Raw genomic sequence first — 22,455 nt, 5'->3', positions numbered from 1 at the left:
TATGTTTTAATGATGTCAGCTTCTATGATTAGCTTGTATTATTACTAGTAGCTAGTCTGCTATCGTTATTTAACATCGTACTGGCATTATGGTGCAATAGCTACAAAATGTGGTGCATCTCAGTCATGTAGTTAGTTCATCTATTCGTGTCTTTTGTAGCGTCATACACTGTGCTGTTTTTTTTTTGTGCCTCCCAGTGTTCTTAAAAAAGAAGGATTTTAAGAAAACCATTGAGCCTACAATAGACCAGTGTCCCTAAATATGATTTTAAATATTTCTGCTTAATTAAATATATGGAGACTTTCAAACACCTTATTGCACTCTCTGTTGTTTTAAAAGCTCATTTGGCTCAATTCTGCTGCTGATATATGCACTATAATTATTTCCTTCTTTTGTTTTTTTGCCTTAGTCCAGTATTACTTTGTGTTTGGCAACAGTAATTGACGATGCTGCTTACACATTGTGATGTCGAGTGTGCATAGAGAGCAGCAATAATGGTTTCATATTTATGGAGACTAGTATGCTGCACTTGCTTATTACACAGTACAAATATTTAATCATAAAATATCTCCTTAACTTAATTAAAATGACAAATCTCAGTCTGTATTTCATTATTCATTCATTATATTTCTACTTTCTTTTTTTCTCTAACCTCTAACCTCCATGTTTAAGCATCACTGATGATTTTAAGATGTGAACCTCTGACCTTTGGTCCTGCAATACCATCAGATATTACTACATGGTTAAATTAGAATTTAAGAATTTATAGTCTGTCTGATCTATATGTGCTACCCCCCCCCCCCCCCCCCCCCCCCCCCCCCCGGGCATCAACAACATGCTCACGCCACAATGTCCCTATGTAGAAGACAAATATTAAAACCAGTATTAACATTAAAATCCACCACACTGTGCCACATTCGTCTGTGTTTCTTAGTTAAAATCATTTTACCTGCGTTAGTTTGAGATGTTAAGCTAACCCTATAACTGAGAATGGCCAGTAATCTTACCCATGGGCAAGCACAAACCTGGGTTACTTGGTGGGGCGTATTCTTCCAAGTCAAGCTCTTTGGAGGCAAGGCAAGACTCCTTCCTAGCATTTAGTGATCACATAATGGATCACTGTAGCTAGTGTGTACAGGTGCATCATTGAAAAGCTCCTACTTGTGTACCCTTATGGATGCTTTCAATGGCAAGAGCACACACATGCGTCTGAAAATACTCTAAATGAAGGACCGTAGACCACAAACATCTCTTTGGGGAGTCGCATAGAAATGCAGGCGTTAACAGTCCTTTAAAGGGTCACAGTGTGCTGGGGCTATCTTGGCTGGCATACTCAAGACTTAACTTAGCATTTGACAAATTTGAAGATATGAAATACTCGCATAACTTCAGAGGCAGTCTCACACTTTAATAAGCCGTGTGCCAACTATACACATTCCAATATCAAAGCAACTTGCTGCACTTTTAATTTATTAATTTTTTCCCATTTGATCTGGACGTGGGAACCAAACTGAGGAACCAGAAATGTCTCACACCAGTGCTTTTGGAATAAGTTATGTAGTCCTATGGAGTTTTCATTCACACAAACATTTTCTTTCTATAGCCTTTATGTCTAGCAAACATGTTGAATGTGTTTCTTCATGAATTTGCAAAGCTGAATTTCTTTCTCAAAAGTTTGAAACCTCTCTACAGTTCACGTCATGTAAATATTACATGTTTAAATCATCATTCAGTCATAATTATAAAACTGTGAAATGAGAAACAATGTTTTCATTTTTTTAGCGGCTACTGTTTGACTATGATTTTACTTGAGCCTATATATTATGTTGTTGATCATTAATAAGTATTCAGTATAAATTTTGAGTCACTGCTAAATCCTCCAAAGTCGCTACATTTTTGCTTATGCACACAATTATGCTTGGAAAATTAAGCTCTAATTCAGATGATGGGAAATATTTACCAAGGCGACTGTTCTAGCGCCTTTAACATTTGCTCAGTACAGTGTTTATCCTCTTTTTACACAATTGCCTGCAACAGTTTTAGGAGTAAAGTGTAGTCTTAGTGTGTGGGCTTTGTGCTGCAGGGTTTTTTGGCCTGGAAGGTAGAACCTTCAAGCCTATGAAATGAACTCTGGACCAGACTTGGGTGGCACAACAGAATCCTGGGCACAAACATGTTTTACTAGTGTTTCTGTCCGTCTTTGTGAGTGAAGCGCTCCTAAGTGGTTGGATGATTGCTTTGTGCATTTGATGCATTGTTAATCGCAGGGTATTTCACTTTATTCCATGTTAATAATACATTACAAACAAATCATTCTGGATTTTATAAATCAAAATAAAGAAAACAAAGAAATTAGTGATATACAGTGCGGCCAAGATTGAACTTTGGACTAATTGTACTGTACAACTGTAATACTTTACATCACATTTGGTCATATTTTAATGAGTTCCAGGATTTTTCTACATTTCCCAAACCTACACTTTAGAATAGGTATTTGTATTCCGTATTTATTCTTGTCCAGTAATTCCATGTTGGACACACTGAAAGTGTCACGTCTATGGAGGCAGTTTTCTGAATTTGTCAGGGTTAAATATGTTTTTTGCTGATTGTAAATGAAAAACCTTTCTATGGATGAGACAAACATGATCCCTTCCTTTGTTTACATGAGATACAAAGAGTACAACTCAACAAAAGTTAAAATACAGAATAAACATATAGTAAATATACAAACTGTACAACCTTGACACAAAGAGAAACCACTCTGAAAATTCACTTTGTGTAAACTTTGAAATGGGCTGCACTTCAAAGATTAGCCCGACAGTGGCTTCATATAATATGCAGTAGACGTTTTATGTGCATTTTTCTGTCAAATTCCTCTTTTGCTCCTCTGTTCCTAACTATTAATTCTCCTGCACAGCAGTCCTCATCACTGCTCAACCTGTGTTATAGCACCTGTGATGCACATGAATTCATGAGATGCTACGTTTAACCACAGAGAAGTCTTTACGGCCCGTGACAACCAAAGCTGGAAATTCTTCTCAATCACATTGATTATCTTTTTCTTAAGTGCAACAAAGTGGGTGAGAAGTGCAGATCTCAGATATGTTTTCACAGTCTTCAAAACAATTCAAGCTCATTAGTAGTTCTGCGCTACATCTCTTCCATCCATCCAGATCTACAGCATCATTCTCCTGCTCCTCCACCTCCAGTGTGTGTCCTGGGCCGCTCAAGGCATCACTGTGCCCTTGAACTGACGATGTCCCAGTGTATTTCTTGTGCTTTTCCTCCTTGCACAAGCCATGTTTAACAAATCAGATCACTAATCATAAAGCTGTTCTTTCATTTGAATTCCCTGCTGGAACTGGTGTTGTTTTTTGGACATCCTTCCTTTAGTTTTAGTGCCTAAACATTTGTAGATCCTCAGCTAAGCACATTTTGTCCACCACTCAAATTTTCTGTGCAAATTAGAATATGCATAAAAACAGGTGGCTGTAAATGCATGTAACAAATCTTATTTTAACAATCTTATATCTCAATGTCTTTAACATGGAAAAGTATTTATCAAATCACACATTGTAAATACATGGAAAAATGGCCATCCAACACAAATGTAACAGCATTTTCCCCATCACTCCAGTACAGATAGAACGTTCTTACAGCCATCTAGTGTCAATCAGAGGAACTGCAGCCTTATAGCCGTGTGTTGGCTTGATTGTTGAAGGTGCCCAGCACCCAGTAGCAGCAGCAGCACATGAACCTGTGACTGTGCCAACACCAAGTGATTTCTGACTGTGCAATGATTCTAATAGCCCCTAAACTGTCCTCCACTAGCTATAGAAACATGTTAAGGCTCTGTCATAGGCAAACTACAATGGATTGAATGTCTTTAAACCATCATTCTATCAGTGAGTTTCTGGAGGATGTGTGGTTGTTTCTTCAAATCGTAAAAATTACACCACAGGCCCGGTCCACGTGCTTCTGTCAAAAGGAAGTGACATAGAGAAGCAACCCAGGGTTAGTAGCTGTCTCCACCAGGAAGGGGCTATATGTTACAACACACATCCTGCAGTTCAGCCAACAAGTTCAGAGGAGCTACACGTTTCACAGTGAGTCCTGTGCACCTGCCAGCAGTGCACGGATCACCTCAAACTCTCTTCATTTATCAGCGGTGGTATCAGATTAGTCTTTCCTCTGGTGGGACTTTGAGCATGCTGTCCATCTCTAGTCGGGCTCCAGCCACTTCCTGAGCACTGGGACTGTACGCTCCCTCCGACTGTCGTTTCTTCCTGGCTGTGAGCAGCATGAAGGTCAGGCCAATGACCAGTATCAGCACACAGAAGCACAGCAGCGGGATGGCTACCACCAGCCACGGGATTCCTTGTTTATGGGCTTGTTTCTGCAAAGGCACAGAAGGAAGATATTGCACCTGTGATGTGAATAATGACTAAAACATCACATGGGCATAGTTTTTCTATTGGTAGTTTCCGGTTGTTTAAAATTATCATGCTTCAGGAAATTAAAAGCACTTAATGTGATGTCGTAACTATAAAATGCTGACAAATACATTACAAATACATACATTAGTGTCACAGATGGGACCGCTGTAACCAGGGGGGCATTCACACACAAACATGTTGAATCGATCCAAACAGGAACCGCCGTTTCGACAGGGGTTAGACTCACATTCATTGATCTCCAATTCACACCTGCAAGAAAGAAAATCCATGATGTCATTAAAGAAGGTAATTAGTTCAAACACATATTAAAAGATTAAATAACAAGCTTTTATCAAACTGTTAGTTGCTCAAGAATACTCATTTGAGTGTATGCGTGCAGGTTTCATTCAGTGAATTTTGAATCACCCCAATGGAGGATCAACAAACCTTTTCACACATGTAAGAGAAGCTAAACCTTCTCAGTTTACTTTTCATGTTTACTAAATTTGATTTACAACAACAAAATCAAGTGGAATTACATGGAAATATGACTCTACAAGCCCAAAATCTTATTGCGTCTAATATGATATTACTATGGGTGGCTGTGGCTCAGTAGGTAGAGCGGGTTGTCCACGAACCAGAGGGTTAGCGGTTCGATCCCCGGAATGTGCCACATGCCGAAGTGTCCTTGAGCAAGACACTGAACCCCCAGTTGCTCCCAGTGCGTGGCACTGGTGTGTGAATGTGTGTGTGCTTGTGTGAACGAATGGGTAGATGTGTCTATGACTGTAAAGCGCTTTGAGTACCAATAGGTAGAAAAGCGCTATATAAAAGCAAGGCCATTTATGTAACCTTAATCTTAACCTAATTCTAACCCTAAAACCAAGTTTAGAGATTTGTGCATGTGAAATTCTATCCTATACAGTCATGAAAATGTACAGGTGTGTAGCTGAGATCAAAATGCAGCCCCAGTTTGAGTACTAACTATAGGGCCCCAGCAGTAGGGAGGCAAAGGAGCCATTTTTGTGTATTTGATGCATTTGTAACTGCCTTGTCTGTGTCTCTCTGTGTGTGTGCATACATGGGTGTGTCTCATCGTGGCAAAATATCTGTTGTGCATACACCTAATGTAGCAGGCACTACTACAAAGGCAGTTTTATATACCTTGGCTGGTGCTTATACAGTATATATGTCAGCCAGACTGATGTGATCACATCTAATGTTGTGTTCAACATTGCAAACAAAATTCTTAAACCCTTTTCATAAACACTAATTTGAACCAGATACACCTCACAGATGGATTTGGTAATATCTCAGTAGAAAATCTCTATTATATACAGTATAAATCTATATCATATATATAACAAGAGGTAAAACAGGAAATATGGCATTTACAGGAAATATTATCATACCATAAAATGAGCTTACCTGCTGCCTGTAAAACCTGGCATGCATGTACAGTTAGCTCCCCACAGCCCGTCATTGCAGACACCATCATTTGCACACTTGACATCTTTACCACACTGTATTGGCGGATATTCCCACCTGGTGGAAAAAGTATTACATTTTACTATAATAAGACATTCCAGATTCCACATTCTAAAATATGACAGAAATAGGCACAGCCATCTTATAACTAGAGGTGTAGTAGCAACTGAGGGGGTGAAAACAAGGTATCATGGTATAATTTCCAGTTGTCTAGCTAATGAGCTCTATCTTAACTGATTTTGATGCATAGATTGGAGGTGCTCTTAGCTTAGTACCAAGGATCAGCACAAATCTCACTACCCAACTTTAAACATATACAATCTATGATATGTAATTGACAACTAAATGAGTTTGCACTTACTGGCATCGAGGGCCACTGTAGTCCTTGGGGCATACACAGGTGTACATATTGGGTCCATCCTGACAGGTGCCTCCATGTTCACAAACATGATGCTCACACTCGTCAATATCCTCTTCACAAAGTACACCAGCATATCCAGGATTGCAAAGGCACTCAAAACCAGCTAAGTAGTCCTTGCAACTTCCGTGAACACAGGGCTGAGGAGCACAGTCATTGGTGTCTGTCTCACACTGATCTCCCTCCCAACCAGAGTCACACACACAGTCATATTTATTAAAGAGGTCTTCACATGTGGCTCCATTCAGACAAGGTCCTGGATCACAAACAGGAGCACTGGTACAGCCCAAATTAATCTTTGGTTTTCCAACAAAATGGAACTGAGCACGCTCTGGGGCTTTATAGTCTTCCACAAAAGGAAGGTAAACCCCTCCAAGCATCACTGCACCCAGGCAGCCGGTGAAGCTTTCTGCGATGGCCAGGTCTGCTCCCTTCTCGCTGAGAAAGCGAACACTTCCTGTGCGCTCTGGCACACTGCTGGCGTCTGTGATTCCATCCACAGTGATAACCCAGGGCGAGGTTTTGAGATTTTTCTCAGCCATAGAGACGTTAACGCGGTGCCAGCTCCCATCTGCCACTCGACGGACTCCTGTAAAAGTCAGAGGCTCCATGCTGTTGCCAATGTGGATCTCAACGCGGACTGAAGAGTCCAGCAGACCTACCATTAGCAGGTCAGAGCCCCGCGAAGCCCTCAGGAGGACAGCATTCTCTGATCGAGTCCGCAGCTCAATGTATATATTAGAAACAGGTTCCATCAGGGAGCCTCCAGCACTATAGTGCACAGCGTTGTTCTCAAATGTGGCATTGTACAGACCTAAGAACCAACATAGAAAAAAAAAATGTTATTATTACAGTGTTTGGATGTCATTTATCAAACGACCTGGAAAACTGGCACAATGGATGAGTATCTGTATATATCTGAAACAATATTTTCTCTCCAGTCACTATTAACTTAACTCAAGGATCTACAGACACAGGATACCACAACTATATGCTTCCGTGCCTATAATACATTTAGATATAGACATAAGATTAAGACATTTAGATTTAAAGCCTGGTTTATCTATGGCACTAAAACTGTTTATTACCAAAACTGAGATTTTTCCAGGATATATAAATAATATAAGCATATAAACATTTGTGAATGCTACCCAGTAATTGTTGCAGCTAAAGAGAGATGGTATTTAAATAGTAATATAAATGGTATCACATTTATACTGCACTTTTCTAAGTATTAGTTTGCAAAGCGTGTCAGAGAAGCATGTCATGGGGCCACACTTGAAGTAAAAAGGCAGCCACTCCTAGAGGATGGGGTGTTGCAACCTTGACGCAGCCAGAAACAGGTTTTGAACCGGGGTGCTACGTTTAAGTGGAAGGTTAGACCTGCTCTCCTGTTTTGTTGCTGAAAAGGTCTGCAGGCTGAAGCTAGACTGTTATATCCTGATGTGCTTAGTGATCCATATATGACGGGGCTTCACCAGCTTGTGAACATAACTGGACACAGAGTCACAGCTCTGTTGAGTCATCTATGCCTTTAGCCCTCAGTAGTAGTAGTAGTTGTAAGAGAAGGCTGTGTGTAAAATGCATTTTAAGCCCTAAGTAGCGTTAATACCTGTTGCACCATCTAAGTGTTGTTCTGTGTCTGAAACTAAATCTTACACCTATTCGGAGGCATATGTAAAGTGCAAAGCCTTGAGACTTCATGATTAGGTGCAAAAGAGTGAAACTAAATGATGTGGTGGCACGGTGGTATGGGTCTGCCCGTGACTCAAGCATCTTCAAGGAGAGCGCCACTGTCAAGAGTGCGTGAGAAAGGACTGGTATCTGGCATAATGCTTGGCGACAGTGTATTTACTGTGGAGTCCAATACAAATGGCTGCTCGGTAGTTCTTTTTCAATCTGTAATGTAACTTAGGGTAAGGTAAATAACCATAGCAACATGACAACTCTAGCAATTGCACTAGAATATATCGCTGGCTTTTACACAACTATAGTCCATCAAGCTGCTAACCTCAGGATAAATGAACACTGATCAATTACAATTATGCAGATGTTCTTACATTCATATCCATCAGGAAGATCCACACAACGGCCGCCATTGACGCAGGGATCACTTACACACCACACACGTGTTTCACAGGTCTTTCCGGTATAGTCCTCCGGACAAGAACATGTAAAGTCGTTGAATGTGATGGTGCATTCTCCTCCATTCTGGCAAGGCTTCATCTGTAGAAGGAAGCATGGCCATTTAATTGTATTTATTGTTTATCTTTTCTGTCTGTGAGACTAGGAACAAAAACATGTGATACTGTGGTGATACTGTGGTAGCTAAAGCTAGGGAGCCATGGGGTCTAGCTTAGTACCAAAAAAATAGTTCACTGTGACTTGTGACACATGTTAAATTTAACCAAACCACTGGCTTTCCGCAACCCTAACCAAATTGCTTTTTCATTCCCAAATTCATTCACCCACAATCCACCAGCAACTTCCCCTTGGAGACTCAGGGCTACCAGGGACATAACTGCACTTCATCCCTTCAAAAATCATTGCCTCTAAACACACTCTAGCCAGTGATTACAGTACCACCGTAATTGGGAAATCTATTTAGGAATGTATACAGTAGATATAATTTGTAGATTTGCAACATCAGATGTCGTTTATTGGATGCTGTTTGTGATGGTGATCATTTGGCTACTTTGTTGGAACATTTTAGGAGACATTTAGGCTGAGAGGGAGTTAAGATGGCAGTAAAAAATTCTCAGTACTTCAGACACTGATTTTCAACCAGGAAAAGTCTGAATGCGTGTATGCATAGATTATGGTTAGATAAGGGAATTGGTCCCTCATATGGAACACAGTTGTTGTGACAGTAAAACTAATACTTATTGGCACAGCGGATTAGGGAAGTATTACCTACCTTGCAAGTATCGTCACTGACACAGCCATCCTTTACATTGTCAGCATCACTTGGCATATAAACATCTTCTTCATTTGAGCTGTTCCATCCATCCAAACCCAAATGGACTGAGTCTAAGCGAAGATCCTGCAGGCAACCTTTGAAATGGCCACCCCACACATCAGAGTCCCAGTCAGTCGGAAGTCCTCCTACATAGGCCTGATCCCCGCTTTCAACGTTCACTTCAGGGATCTCTCCTATTCTATAGCGGAGGCCTGCATGCTCAAAAATCACCTGTCTGTGTTGGACCTCCACCTGTAGCAGCTGCTTTTCACCATTGGCCACAAATATGGGGGCTGTGAGTGGGGCACTCTTGGGTAGAGAGCTGACCAAAACCCTCCCCATCCCCAAGTAGACTGAGAAGTAGACCTCTCCCCTGTCTTCCTCTGAGGGTCTCCTTAGCTGGAACAGAAGGCCATCTGGTTTTAGTGACCTCAGGAAGAAAGACACGTTGAAGTTGCTCCTATGGTTCTGACCTATATCATAGGCACTGAAACTCATTGTGTCCTCATGGCTGTAGGTCCATGAAGGAAATTCTGTCAGGAGATAAACAGAAGTTTTAATTAAAAGTGGACTATATCAGCAATCTTTCTCCAACAAAGCTGGCTGACCGAGTTTATTTTCGCAGTAGTAGAGAGTGTTCACAATTAGTGCTGTATTTCCTCTACATTTTGGTGTCATGTCATGAGGAAACACTTTTTGCCATAATCTGTCAAATACTAAATAAGTACCAACAAAATATGACAAGTTTGATAAGACTAGATTTACCAGATGATTTGACTTTGGTAAAAGTGCTTACCCTCAGAGCAACTCTCACTGTGGAAGGGACGGTAGCAGTCACACTGGTAGCTGGTCCACAGGTCCACACAGTGTCCATGTCCATTGCAGGGATCAGGCTTACACCATTCAGTCTTGTTACATCCAAGCTCATGGCCTTGGTCTTCTGGAAGTGTTTGAGGTAGGATGGGCTTAGAGTCGATCATCAGGTCTTCCATACAGCCAATGAAGCTGCCACTACTTAGGGAGTACTCGAAAAGCTCTGCTGGTGTTCCACCTATATATACATTAGTAAAGGCTTCAGAGGGCTGGAAGGGTGGCTCATCTGAACCATCATCTATAACTTTGCATCCATCCCTGTCACAGCCAGGACCTTTCAAAGTCAAGACTAGACCTTCATTATTCATGACCACGTGAGCTTCCCGCCAGTCTCCATCACTAACCAAACCATGAAATGTTACATCCAATTCAGACTCTTCAGAGAAGGCTTTTGAATGAAGACCACCATTCACAATCTCCAGGAGGAGATGATTGTCCTCATCCCCTCTGAAGAAGAGCAACATATTAGGTAGAGTGGTCCGGAAGCGTAGCTGTACCCCAAAACCTTGGTGAACATGGTGCTCAGCCTCCCTGCGGGTCCTTTGTTCTAGAACAACCTGCACGAGAATGAATCCAGGAGTGGAGAAGGAGAATGTAGTTCTCGTGGAGCAGTGCTCATCAAAGAAGCCATGAGGGCACAAGCATGTGTGCCCGTGTTCTCCATCCTGAAGCCACGGTTGGCATGTGGCTCCATTCTGACATTTATGGCCCACGCAGCCACGGAGCCTTACGTCGCAGTGATCACCTCCCCAAGGAAGTTCACCTGGCTCTGCCTCAAGACAGTGGCAGGTGTAGGATGCCCTGCCATCTTCACACCAGCCACCATTCTGGCATGGCTGGCTCTCACATTCATCAATGTTCACTTGACACAGTTCACCTGGAGGGAGACGACAATCATTGTCAAATACGATGGCATCTGACTATGAAAGGGTTAAATCTGTACTGGAAAATAAATTTTGCCTTCTTTTTTTTTTTTTTTTTACATTTTTCTTTGTTCTTTTGAAAATACTAAAACCAACAATGTGTCTGTATCTTTCTCTTTTTCTTTTCATTCTTGACAGCCACATTCATCTGTTTTTCAAAACCTGAACCTCTTTGAGGATCTGAAGATAAAAATATAGTTATAGTTATAATAGCCCAAGTAGATTCTTGAAACAGCTGGCCACTTGAACTTATGAAATGTTTATCAAGTAGGAGGAAAAGGTGTATTTGCAGCAGACAACTATTTTGACCTTCCACTGAGTGCATTTTTAACATCAGTTCAGTATTACTCAAGTTCATTCTAGGTAGAGTTCCAAATTCAAAGGTAACTTGCAGCACCAGCCAAAAGTTTGGATAGGTATCTTTACTTTACTATCTTTCGCAGTACTGCGGAAACTGAAACTATGACATACAGATTGAATTATGTAGAAAACAAACCACATTATGTTATATTTGATGAGTTTCTGACAGTTTGAAGATGGTAAATAGGAACATTACTCCACTTTGGTCACCACAGATTTAATTTAGCATTATTCCTCGACTGATAAAAACGTCAGACTGAAAACATGTTGAGCGTTAGATCAAGATGAGAACTAGTTCAAATATAATAAACATTTAGTCCCCAGCTGGTATTTCAATTTGAAGGACTCACCTAAGAATCCAACAGGGCATGTACAGGTGTAGCCGTTGATCTTATCCTCACAAGTGCCTCCATTGTGGCAGGGTTCGGACTCACACTCGTCGATGTTGACAGAGCAGTTCTCTCCTGTAACGCAAAGAAAAAAATATTATCAGAAGATTTCAAAAGTGTGAGACTACATGTTGAGTCATTTTTAGTTAGTTCATACTGACCAGCAAATCCAGGCTGACACTGGCAAATGTACCCAGCTGCATCTGCAAAGCTGAGCTCCCACTCTAGCTCCCAGTGAGACGGATCTGAACGCTCAAAACACTCCCCGTCATTCTCACAGGGATGCTCGGCACACTCGTCTATGTCAATCTCACAGTTTGGACCTTCATAACCTAGAGAAACAAAACAAAATGCAGATATACTGTAACTGTTGTGCATCTAATTGTTTGGAGAGTGTTGTCTAGGTTGAGACAAAAACTTGAAGGTCAAAAAGAACCACAACAAACATGCAGTTCCTTCTTTACATGAGAAAATCATAATGATATTCTAAAAGAAGCTTTCTCTGGAAATACTGGTTGCTGCTGCTGCCATGACTTAATGCAATATGTCAGATGACTGTGCATTTTATGTTCCAGGTGGAATCATACATGATTCCGTTGTGTTTTATAGGTTAAATCCAACAGATAAAGGTGGTGCGTGCTGTGTCATGGCGGTCAGATAAGTTCTTGTGCCTTGTGTGTGTCATGTTTTGTCAGTACCTGGCCAGCAAAGGCAGGTGTATCCTCTGATTCCTTCCATACACGTGGAAGCATGCTGGCAGGGATCAGAAGCACACTCAAGAATGTCCACTTCACAGTGGACGCCTTCAAATCCTGTGTCACTGCAGTCACATTCATAGCTGCAAAAGACACAAATTAGTGTTTATACAGCCGGATATTCAAAATAGAAACATTCTAAACTCAGCTCGAAAAAGACTTTCCTTAGTGTGAACACATGACCATGACAGACAGTGGAAAGTAGAGAAAAATCAGTTATGTAAATGTAAATGCTCTTTTTTAATTAAAAAGGAAGAAATCACTTTTCCATTGGGTTAGGGATTGTTTTTTTTGTCCGTGCTCACTTCCATAGTTTTTTCACTTTTTCCTAAGATTTGTCTTTTCTGCTTCCAAAGATGGTAATAAGTGAAAAATCAAACTAATATCTTACATAAACTCCACACCCATATTTTCCTACAGTAAAACTACATGGTGGCAAGAAGGTTCTGGAGTCTTTCTGTGTTGAGTTTGTACGTTCTCCCTGTACCTACAACAGTTTTCTCTGGGCGTTCTAGCTTCATCCCGAAATCCAAAGACATGTTTGTTAGCTTAATTGGGGATTCTAAATTAGCCATCAGTGTGCATGTGAGTGCGAATATTTTCTTGAAGTAAGACCCCCTAAGGATAAGCAAGTTCAAGAGAATAAAGTGAAGGCAACTCAGTGGTTGCTCTCTTTATAGACAGTCACAGACTACACTGTTGCGTGTCCGGCTTACCTGTTCACCATGTCGCGACAGTTGGCTCCATTTTGACAAGGATCACTGGCACACTCGTTGACATCAATCTCACAGTCGATGCCGTCAAACCCGGGCAGACACTCACAGGAGTACATGCCAATCAGGTCCTGGCAGGTAGCTCCATTGTGGCAGGGGCTTGACTCGCACTCATCTATCTCAGTCTCACAGTTGACTCCTAGAGGAAGAGGAAAGCATTTATTACGCAGGATTTAGAACACATGGATATTAAAACAATTATTAATGCTAATTTTCATATCAGGTAAATTGTTTATGGCCAAATGATTGGTGACATATCTGTAAGTCAACACCAAACCACAATGAACTGCCCACCTGTCAAGATCAGCGTGTCTATTCTGGTCTTAAGATACCCGAGATGATAAAAGCCTTTCTTAACATTCTCCTAACTAACTGATAGAGTGACAGGGGAATGCAGCAGTACGATCTAGCCCGAGCACTCACAGATAACACGAAGCTCTTCTGACACAGAGCAGGCTCATGGAGAAGGAAAGGAGGGTAAGAAAGGCGAGATGGGAGTGTTTTTCTCACTCTTTATCAGACTTTATCTGAGCTGCAGATAAAATGCCTGATTCAAAACATCTTGTGCGCTTAAAATACTCCTCATGCCGTCTTTATCGGGAACAGACAAAACACCCTGAAATTAACAAATGATGCAGACAAGTAGAAGTTGATATGATACGAGTAATGCCTGTATCTTCAAGGAATTATGTATTTGAACTTTTTTCTTGTACCTAAAGTTTTAGGTGGAAAAAAAATAATCTTAGGTGTTATTTATGACAAATCTGAATGTGTGTGCATGTGCTGTACCTGCAAAGCCCACCAGGCACTCACAGTCGTAGTGGTCCTTCTCATTGATACATGTGGCATTGTTCTCACAGGGTCTTGAGGCACACTCATTGATGTCGATTTCACAGTTGTAGCCCTGGAAGCCTGGCACGCAGAAACAGTGGAATTCTGCCACTCCATCTATACAGATAGCACCATTCTGACAGGGCTCTGACAAACACTCATTCACATCTTCCTCGCAGGTATTCCCCTCAAACCCTGGTGCACAGTGGCATTCGAAGCCTTCTGGTTGTAACACGCAAGTCCCATTGTTCCTGCAGGGTTTATCGATGCAGTCGGTCACATGCGTCCTGCAGTCCCGTCCTCCATATCCAGCAGGACACCGGCAGAAGTAGCCGTTCAGCTGGTCTACACAAAGAGAACGAGGCTCAAAGCATGGGTTGCTCTGACACTCGTCCAATTCCTCTGTGCAGTTGTCACCCGTCATTCCATCCGGGCAGATGCAGTGGTATTCTGTGGTGCCAGGCGTGCTGGTGCAGTCTTCACACGGCGCAAAGGAGCAAGCGTCATAGAGTTCATCACAGTTTTTACCCATGTATCGCACCCCTTCTCTAGCGCAGATACAGGCGTAATCATCTGATGTGTCCACGCAGGTAGCTCCATTGTGGCAGGGTGCAGACAAACACTTTTCTGACGTAGCTGTGCAAAGGGTTCCTGAAAAACATACCAAATGTTATGTTGAGGTCAGTGAATGTATGTTGAGGCAGGGTTCAGACAGCTTAAAGGACCTCAGAAAATGTTTTTCCTAAACGTTTTAAGGAAAATTATTCATAGGGTTTTTGAAAGGGTGTGTTCCTTTAATGTAACCAGTACCAGTGTAACTCAAATGTAACAATAAAGCATAATCATATTCACTATTCACTACTCATTGACCCCACTCTCTCCCACAAAGGTGCCATCTGATGACTGTGTGTGAGTGTGTTTCAGACCTCTCACAAAGCCTTTTTTTACCTGGATTGTTTCTTTAAGTTTATCTGACTTTGAACTGAACAGGAATCAGCAACTCCAATTTACAACATTCAACAAAGACCCTGAGTTAGTTCTTAAATGTGACATTGAACGAATAATTCTGTAGAGAAATACGTTGGTCCAAAACACGTTTTTGTGTGGATGGTGTTCAAATATTGTACACACATACACCTGCTTGTTTCATGTCTTGTTTGAAGATTTCTAATGTTAAGACAGATGAATATTTAAAAATTTAAATAGACTTTTCACAGAAAACCATTGTTTCATATGATTATTATGTAATAATATTAAGGCTAAATTTTGAAAACACCAGTAACAGTAGCTCCCTCCCTCCTGCTGTCCAGTGTTGTGGGACTGCACACTGTGCATCGTATGAGGCAAAGGTTCATGACAGGTCTGTCACATGAGTAATGCTGACGGGACACCAGCAGGGGATATGTAAATGCAATATTTGTCTCTGTTTAACAGCAGCAAACAAGTGGGTGAACTGAAATGACTGTGTGACTAAAACAGGTGACCTACTTTTAAACCGTTTACATTTCAATTCAAACTGACATTTCCTCTAATCTCCTCTCACTTCTGAAAAGACTGTGTGGGAGTCCTGGCACTGTTAAGACCTAACATACTGTACACTGTACAGTTTAAGCTCTCTCACACATGTACCCCAGTCTCTCTTGTTCTTAGTGAGTTCTTTTTTTCACTCATACAAATGACTGGTCACCAAGGTTATCATTGTTACTTTATCTGATGTGATGTAGGCACGTAGTCTCTTTATTTTTAGTCTTGTGGTGTGCGTCAGCACAACACGCAGGAGGAGACCTCAGTACATGTGTATTGAGACCAGAATGACTAAAAGACTGTGGATCAACTGCCTTCACAATATGCTGTTTGTATCACAGTACCTACTCTTGATTCTTCTCCTCTTGCCCCAATAAATAAGGTCCATATCATATTACCACTAAAACTAAGAAGAAAAGACATTTAAAAAAGAATTAAACATTAATATGGAGAAATAAAATTTCTTTGAAATGGGAAACTGTGGTTAACCTGCAAAACACCATAGAAAAAACACTCACAGAAGATTGTAAATGTCAGGGTCCATTCTTGGGGCCACAATGAGGGCACTATGGGATTTTTAGTCTTGTTTCACAAAGATGTAGGCAGGTTTTGCTCTTAATTAACACAGGGCCAGCACACTGAGGACTTTCTTTTATTAGCTCTAATTGTTTTTTTCTTGTTTCAATTAGCTTGTAGCCAGTGTAAATAATGGTTGTACTGTGCATTAACTTCCATGAAAAGCCGCTCTGTGAGCTCTTCTGTATGTCGTGGGCATCAAAAGGGGTGGGATCATTTAGTGAGGACTTACTCTCCCTCACGATGAGGTCCCTGTGGAATTAGTCCACATTCCTTTTATTAGGCCAAACTCAATTCCCCCTCCAAAATACCCCCATCCAGCCTTCCTTCCCCCAACCCTTTGATCAGTGTGCTGGTTCCAAATTCTCACTGAACCGAAAGATATTAACAGTGAAGGGAGTAACAGAGGGGAGGAATGTGGGCGCACTGAGAGTGAGGCAATATACAATAAAACAAACCAACATATCTTTTGGTAATATTATTACACGGATTGTTTTCTGGATGTGCTGCTGGCCCCTCATTAAAATCACCATAGTGCTGTGTGTGCATCATCCATTTAAGCATGATGACTCATGTAAGCATGATTATAATAAGTCAGTCTCCTTCCTGCACTAACAGAGTGATGGTTGTGTACAGTGCATGTGTATGGATTTCCACACTGATGGAATCTTCTTTATAACAAAATAACAACCGCCTCACAGCATAGAAAAGTAGTTTATATTCAGTTGTCCTTATTAAGTAATGCATAGCCTCTAAACTGTATGGAGGGTATGGATTAAGTGTCATGATAAAAGATGGCTGAAGCTCTGTATGATGGGATATATTGTGGAATTATGGCAGTTAGCAGCCTGCATTTATCGGTGGAGGTATAATTGTAAACAATACATTAATACATAGTCAGTTAGATGCAAATAAAAGAACAGTGTGTCTTAATGCCCTAACCGCATACTGACTTCTATTTGCCTGATTTGCTCTTTGGCAGCTTCTCTCAGGTCTGTCAGGTGTAGACAGATTTACAACCATGGCCTGATGTTGCTCCTCTCAAGCAGAAGGTTGTTGTCATTCCTAATTCTGTTTAAGGTGCATCGTGCCTTTAGGCTAAGGTGTAGACACTAAGTGTGTTTGAACCTTACAGATTACTGTGGGTGTGTAGGAGAGTGTTAACCACCTGTAAACTAGCAGTTCCAGGTGGCTGTCAAGGGTTTCAAGATTAGGTTCAAGTCTAAGAAGGAGACCAGGATAAACACATTGAGCAAGTGAGCAGGTGATCCTTTGCTTGCCTGGTAAGAAACTTAACATAAGTGCTTTTGGGTCAAACACTGTCCAGTCATGTGCTGAGGAAGTACACAAATAATTTATTGTGTTTAATGACATTTATATGTATTGAGTTGAACAACACCTGGCAGCAGACAAGATAGAGGACCTTAACCATGGGGGCCACATGACCTCTTATATTGAGGTTGTGCTTTTTTGTGGCTTTAATTAGAGGGGCCTCCTCAGTTCTTGCTCTATCCATTTTTCCTGTTAACATGCGTGCTCATGATCACATAAGTTGGTTTAGATAATGGTGGTAATACCGTGAACATAGTGTCTTAAAAGAAGAAGAATCAACTTTTCGGAGTTGGTCTCACTTAAAAATGTCACAATGCAGAAAATGCTGGGTACTGTTTGTTATAACTACCCACATTTCCCTGAGGATACCTCTGTAAATGTGGTGTTAAATATGTTTTTGATTCACAGTGTCTGCTTTTCACACATTTGAATTATCTTTATATTTTCTGTTTTTGATGGCAAATTTAGATTTATGCATAGATTTAAATTGTGCACACACTTTCCCTCTTCTGTGATCGACCACCATCTCCTGAGCCACCCCACTTTTCCACTGTTCATCCTACTTTCCATCCCCCTCTTTCACCATAGCAGGTTTGATGGCCTCCCTGACCTACAGAGCCTTTCCATGTTGTAATCTCTCAGGCCTCTTGGGGCCAATCCCCTTGCTCGTCTAATCTCCTGGTGGCAGGATACCTGCACAGATTACAGCTTCGTGCCTCAATCTCTAGCATGTGTCCCCTCTGTCACCTACTCTGTCACCACATTCTCTCTCACATACTTCTCTCACTCAAAATCGTAGATTTTACACCGTGTTTTATTCAATTTCTCTTACACACTTGTTGATCATCGTGTTGATTTACGAAACCTTAGACAAATGTTCTTGTGCTGGGTTGGCTGTGGCTTGTACATTACAATCTATAGAACATGCTATGGTTTATTTACAGTATATCAATGCGATATTCAAGGAATGCAGCCTTCATGATGGAATTCCCAGCTTTTTGTTCATTTATTTATTTATTAACATCAAGTGTTCTACCCGCTGTCGAAGCAGGAGCGGGTGTGCTGAGTCAAAGCTCAGCCGCAACAGCAACACCTCATCACCTTCATCAAACCTTCATCAAACTTTCAACCGGTATCCAACTCTGCCACTACACTCCTGCCAGATAGCTAGAGCCAGGGCTCCTAAATTAGCTCCAGGCACGTTGCCTGGTCTACCTGGCTCACATCATTATCCTTGTGGGTCTTCCTCTCCAGTTAGCAGCCCAAGGTACCGGCAACTCACCTGCAATCTTTCTTCATGGTCCTCATCATGCTCGTCATCATCTGCACATACTGAACACACAGGCTTTCCATTGTGTTGTGCTATTAGACACAATCAAGCCTTTTAAAAACTAATTATGAAACTAAACCAAACTGCGCTTTATACTCATTAATTCATCTGTTTGGGTTTGGAGATCCAACATCAAAAGCTACTAGCCACAAGGCAAATGTGCTGAAGTCAAATCATACTCATGTGTACTTCTCGTGATGCACAGACGTAGATAACAGGATGGGTCATTCACAACAACTGTTAAATACAGGTAATGTACAGATTTTGAGGAGAACGAATAGGTCAGTGATATCTGACTAAACTTGTGGGGGAAAAAAGCAGCTCTACATGTAGTCAAAGAAGCATGAACTCTGAGACGTACACACAGCAGACAGTCGTACACAACCCAACCTGTACATCGTTCATGATAATCCATCGAACACACTCACAAGGTTAAAGCTGACTGTTCAGACAGCTGCACCAATCAGACGTGGCTCAGAAGAAACAGGTCAGACAGTGACATCCAGGGTGACAGACACTGAGGGCTTCTTGGTGGAAGGTGAGCATTTAAGACACTGGCCATACATTTCTCTCTCCTCCTTCTACTCTCCCACCACACTGTATATATATCTATACATATACTGTGTATATATATCTATACATATACTGTGTGTGTATATATATATATATATATATATATATAGAAAGACAGTAGTTTTAAAGCCTGTCAGACACACACACACACCCCCACACCCACACACACATATATATATACACACACATATCATCACAGGGACACAAGAGGACGGAACCACTTTTCTCTTCCAGTGTGTACACACATACAAATAGGACTGTCAGACCCACTCCCATTGTCATTTATATCATCCCTTAATCTGTAATCTGCCTTTTGTTTTGACCTACCACTGAGACAGATTAGCTGCTAATCTATTTTCAGCAATGAAATAATCCAAAAATCTGAAGTGTTAGGTTTAGGGTTAGTGTTACAGTTACACGCATAGCTTTCTCTTAAGTCTCCGTTCTCATTAAGATGAGTTGTGTCTGTCTTCTCTGTTCGTAGTGTGAGAGCACACTGTATTGTTTCCACATAAATACGATTCCCTAGACTTGCTTTTTCTCGTGTACATTGCTTCTACACCCTCAAACACAGCCTGGCCCACAGTCTGAGAACACTCTGAGAGCTACTGAGTGCCTAGTCAAACAATATACTCAGCCACCCCTTAGTAGTGATGCAGATGTGTTTAGAGTACACACCAAAACTTTAAGAGTCAGAAGTGAGATATATACAGTGGCTGTAACAACTTCTAATTTGCATTTAATCATTACCAGAATTGATTTAAATGTTACGCTTAAATAAAAAACTGCAATCAACTGCAGTACAAAGTCTTGTGACAGATTTACACTGAGAAAACCCCACTCATGCAGAGGGTGCTATAAGGGCCAAAATACAAACTTTCTGGACATTATGGGACCTCGGTCTGGACCTCCTTGCACAGACAGTTTGAATGAGCTTCTCTTCATTCATCTCATCTCTGTTTGCTCTGACTGATTATGCATGACTGAGAAGCACTGTCTCCCATTCTGAACCAGTCATGTGTCAAATCTGACAGAAAGGGCTGCTAAAACCCATGTAAGTATGTCTGGATTGCTGCCTCTGAAGACACACCTTCTACAACAAATGAACCAATAACACATTGGCTTACATTTACGAATCCAATAAAGATGTCCGTCTCACAAAGTAGAATTTAAAAGGATGATCCTCCACATGCTTGTGGCTTCTCAGTATTGTAAAAATTCAGTGAAAATAAGCCACATCTCTCATCACTGTCAAAAGTGAGGAAGGGCAGAGCACCCCAGTTTATTCTCCATCAATTTCAGTGTCTTAATAAACAAAGGAACTCAACAAGCACCTCCCGAGCACCACTTGTTGCTGGAGCAGCATCTTAGAGAGCCCAGATGGCATTCCTGAGACCTGCTCAAGTTACTGATTAAGAAAAGTGAGAATCCACAGCTACACTCTGGATGATAAAATACCAGCTAATATTCTCTTTTTTAGTCAGCAAGAATACAATAAGTATATGTATGTATATTGTGTGTATTTCGGTCTTTCCATGTAACTTGTTCATTTCACATATAAAAGGATTAAGTGTTTCTACTCACCCCATTTGAACATCATCATTGTCAGCAGCATCGTCTTTAGATTTAACTCCATGGTAAAACCTTTGACCTGGGTCTATGTAAGACCACAAGGGTATGTGTAAAAGGAAGAAGTGCAAAAGTCCTAAAGTGTTAACATACTGCCGGGTGACTAAGAAACTTCTCACTGTGTTGCTGTTGCTCTGTGTTCAGAGGGTGGCATGCTACACACCACCCATGCTTGGCTACAGAAAGCCCTCCCTGCTCTGGGCTCACAGAGTGTAATCAGCCATGAGAGACGACAGGAAAACATGAGCTGGACTAACACCTGCTAATACTGATGCTCACTACGAGGCACTCACTTTCCAACCTTGCTCTAACCTATCTTAGTTTTTATTATCCCATATATTAGATAGATAGCAAGTAAGTTTCAAGTATCTGCTAGTCACCTTCAGATCATACAGAATAAACAAAAAAAAAGGCAGACACAGCTTATTGAGACCCTTTCCCTCTGATTATACCATTAAACTGTGTTCTCCCGCATTCATCCTGAAACATCTTATAAGTTATGGCTTGTCCAAAAGCTGGAAGGTTTGAATTACATTGCTGTCATATGCACACATACTTAATTTACTGAGAACATATTGGTCCGTATTAGGAACCTTAAATCCACTGGACGTCCTTGTGTGAACCATTCAGTCTGTGGTTGCGTTGACTTGTACAGTCCAGTCAATCCAGGCCAGGATTTAGTCCCTGGCTCATTACTGTCTTCACTAATGAGGCAGCAGCTTCAGTAGCTTTAGTGGCTCTTTTGGAGCCTTGGAGCTTAGCAGTCAGACATTCATCTCTTAGCCAGTTGGAAACTTGCACCTCCCTTTTCCCTCCATCCCCCAACCTCCCTATTAGCAGCTGCGCCTGACACCCCGCGTCCTACCACACAGATTTGCACCAGTGAACTTTAGGTCACCGTGACTGGCACATGACCTGGATATTGTGTATTGTGCACATTAGCGAATATGTGAATAATGGCAAGACATAAACTATAAAGTAGGCTATAAAGGTCTCAAGTGGCTGTGCTGTTCAGGAGATGTAGTATAATTATAAAGGTGGTCCCTATTTCACCCCAATATATAAAAATAGATTTAAAAAATCCAGACATGACAGTGACTTCTTCATTCAAAAAGGAGGTAGCAGAAATACATTCAAGTTCACTGGACTAGTGAAAACAAAAGTATCCTAATCTAACAGTCCTTTACTAAATCTTCTCTTCATGAAGGTTCTGGGATGCAGCATTAGCTTTTGAATAATTGATAGAGCTGTTGATTCAACTGTGTGTGGGTTTTGGAGGCTGTGGT

General features: G+C 41.2%; 1 protein-coding gene across 1 annotated transcript; it reads right to left on the bottom strand.

Annotated features, from left to right (window-relative positions):
- Nucleotides 1-3,683: 3,683 nt before the first annotated feature.
- Nucleotides 3,684-21,176, bottom strand: crb2a (crumbs cell polarity complex component 2a; the record flags this gene model as incomplete). Its single annotated transcript, XM_084571616.1, has 13 exons — nucleotides 3,684-4,396; nucleotides 4,580-4,706; nucleotides 5,865-5,981; nucleotides 6,286-7,156; nucleotides 8,403-8,568; nucleotides 9,260-9,834; nucleotides 10,098-11,051; nucleotides 11,808-11,921; nucleotides 12,008-12,178; nucleotides 12,545-12,684; nucleotides 13,318-13,513; nucleotides 14,164-14,856; nucleotides 21,125-21,176. The coding sequence occupies 13 exons, from the start codon at nucleotides 21,174-21,176 to the stop codon at nucleotides 4,175-4,177; spliced, it is 4,398 nt and encodes a 1,465-aa protein (XP_084427742.1). The 3' UTR covers nucleotides 3,684-4,174.
- Between the last annotated feature and the right edge of the window lie 1,279 nt (nucleotides 21,177-22,455).

This window comes from Chelon labrosus (assembly GCF_963514085.1).
Source record: "Chelon labrosus genome assembly, chromosome: 22".
NCBI classification, from domain to species: domain Eukaryota; kingdom Metazoa; phylum Chordata; class Actinopteri; order Mugiliformes; family Mugilidae; genus Chelon; species Chelon labrosus.
This window is presented reverse-complemented; position numbering and strand designations above follow the sequence as displayed.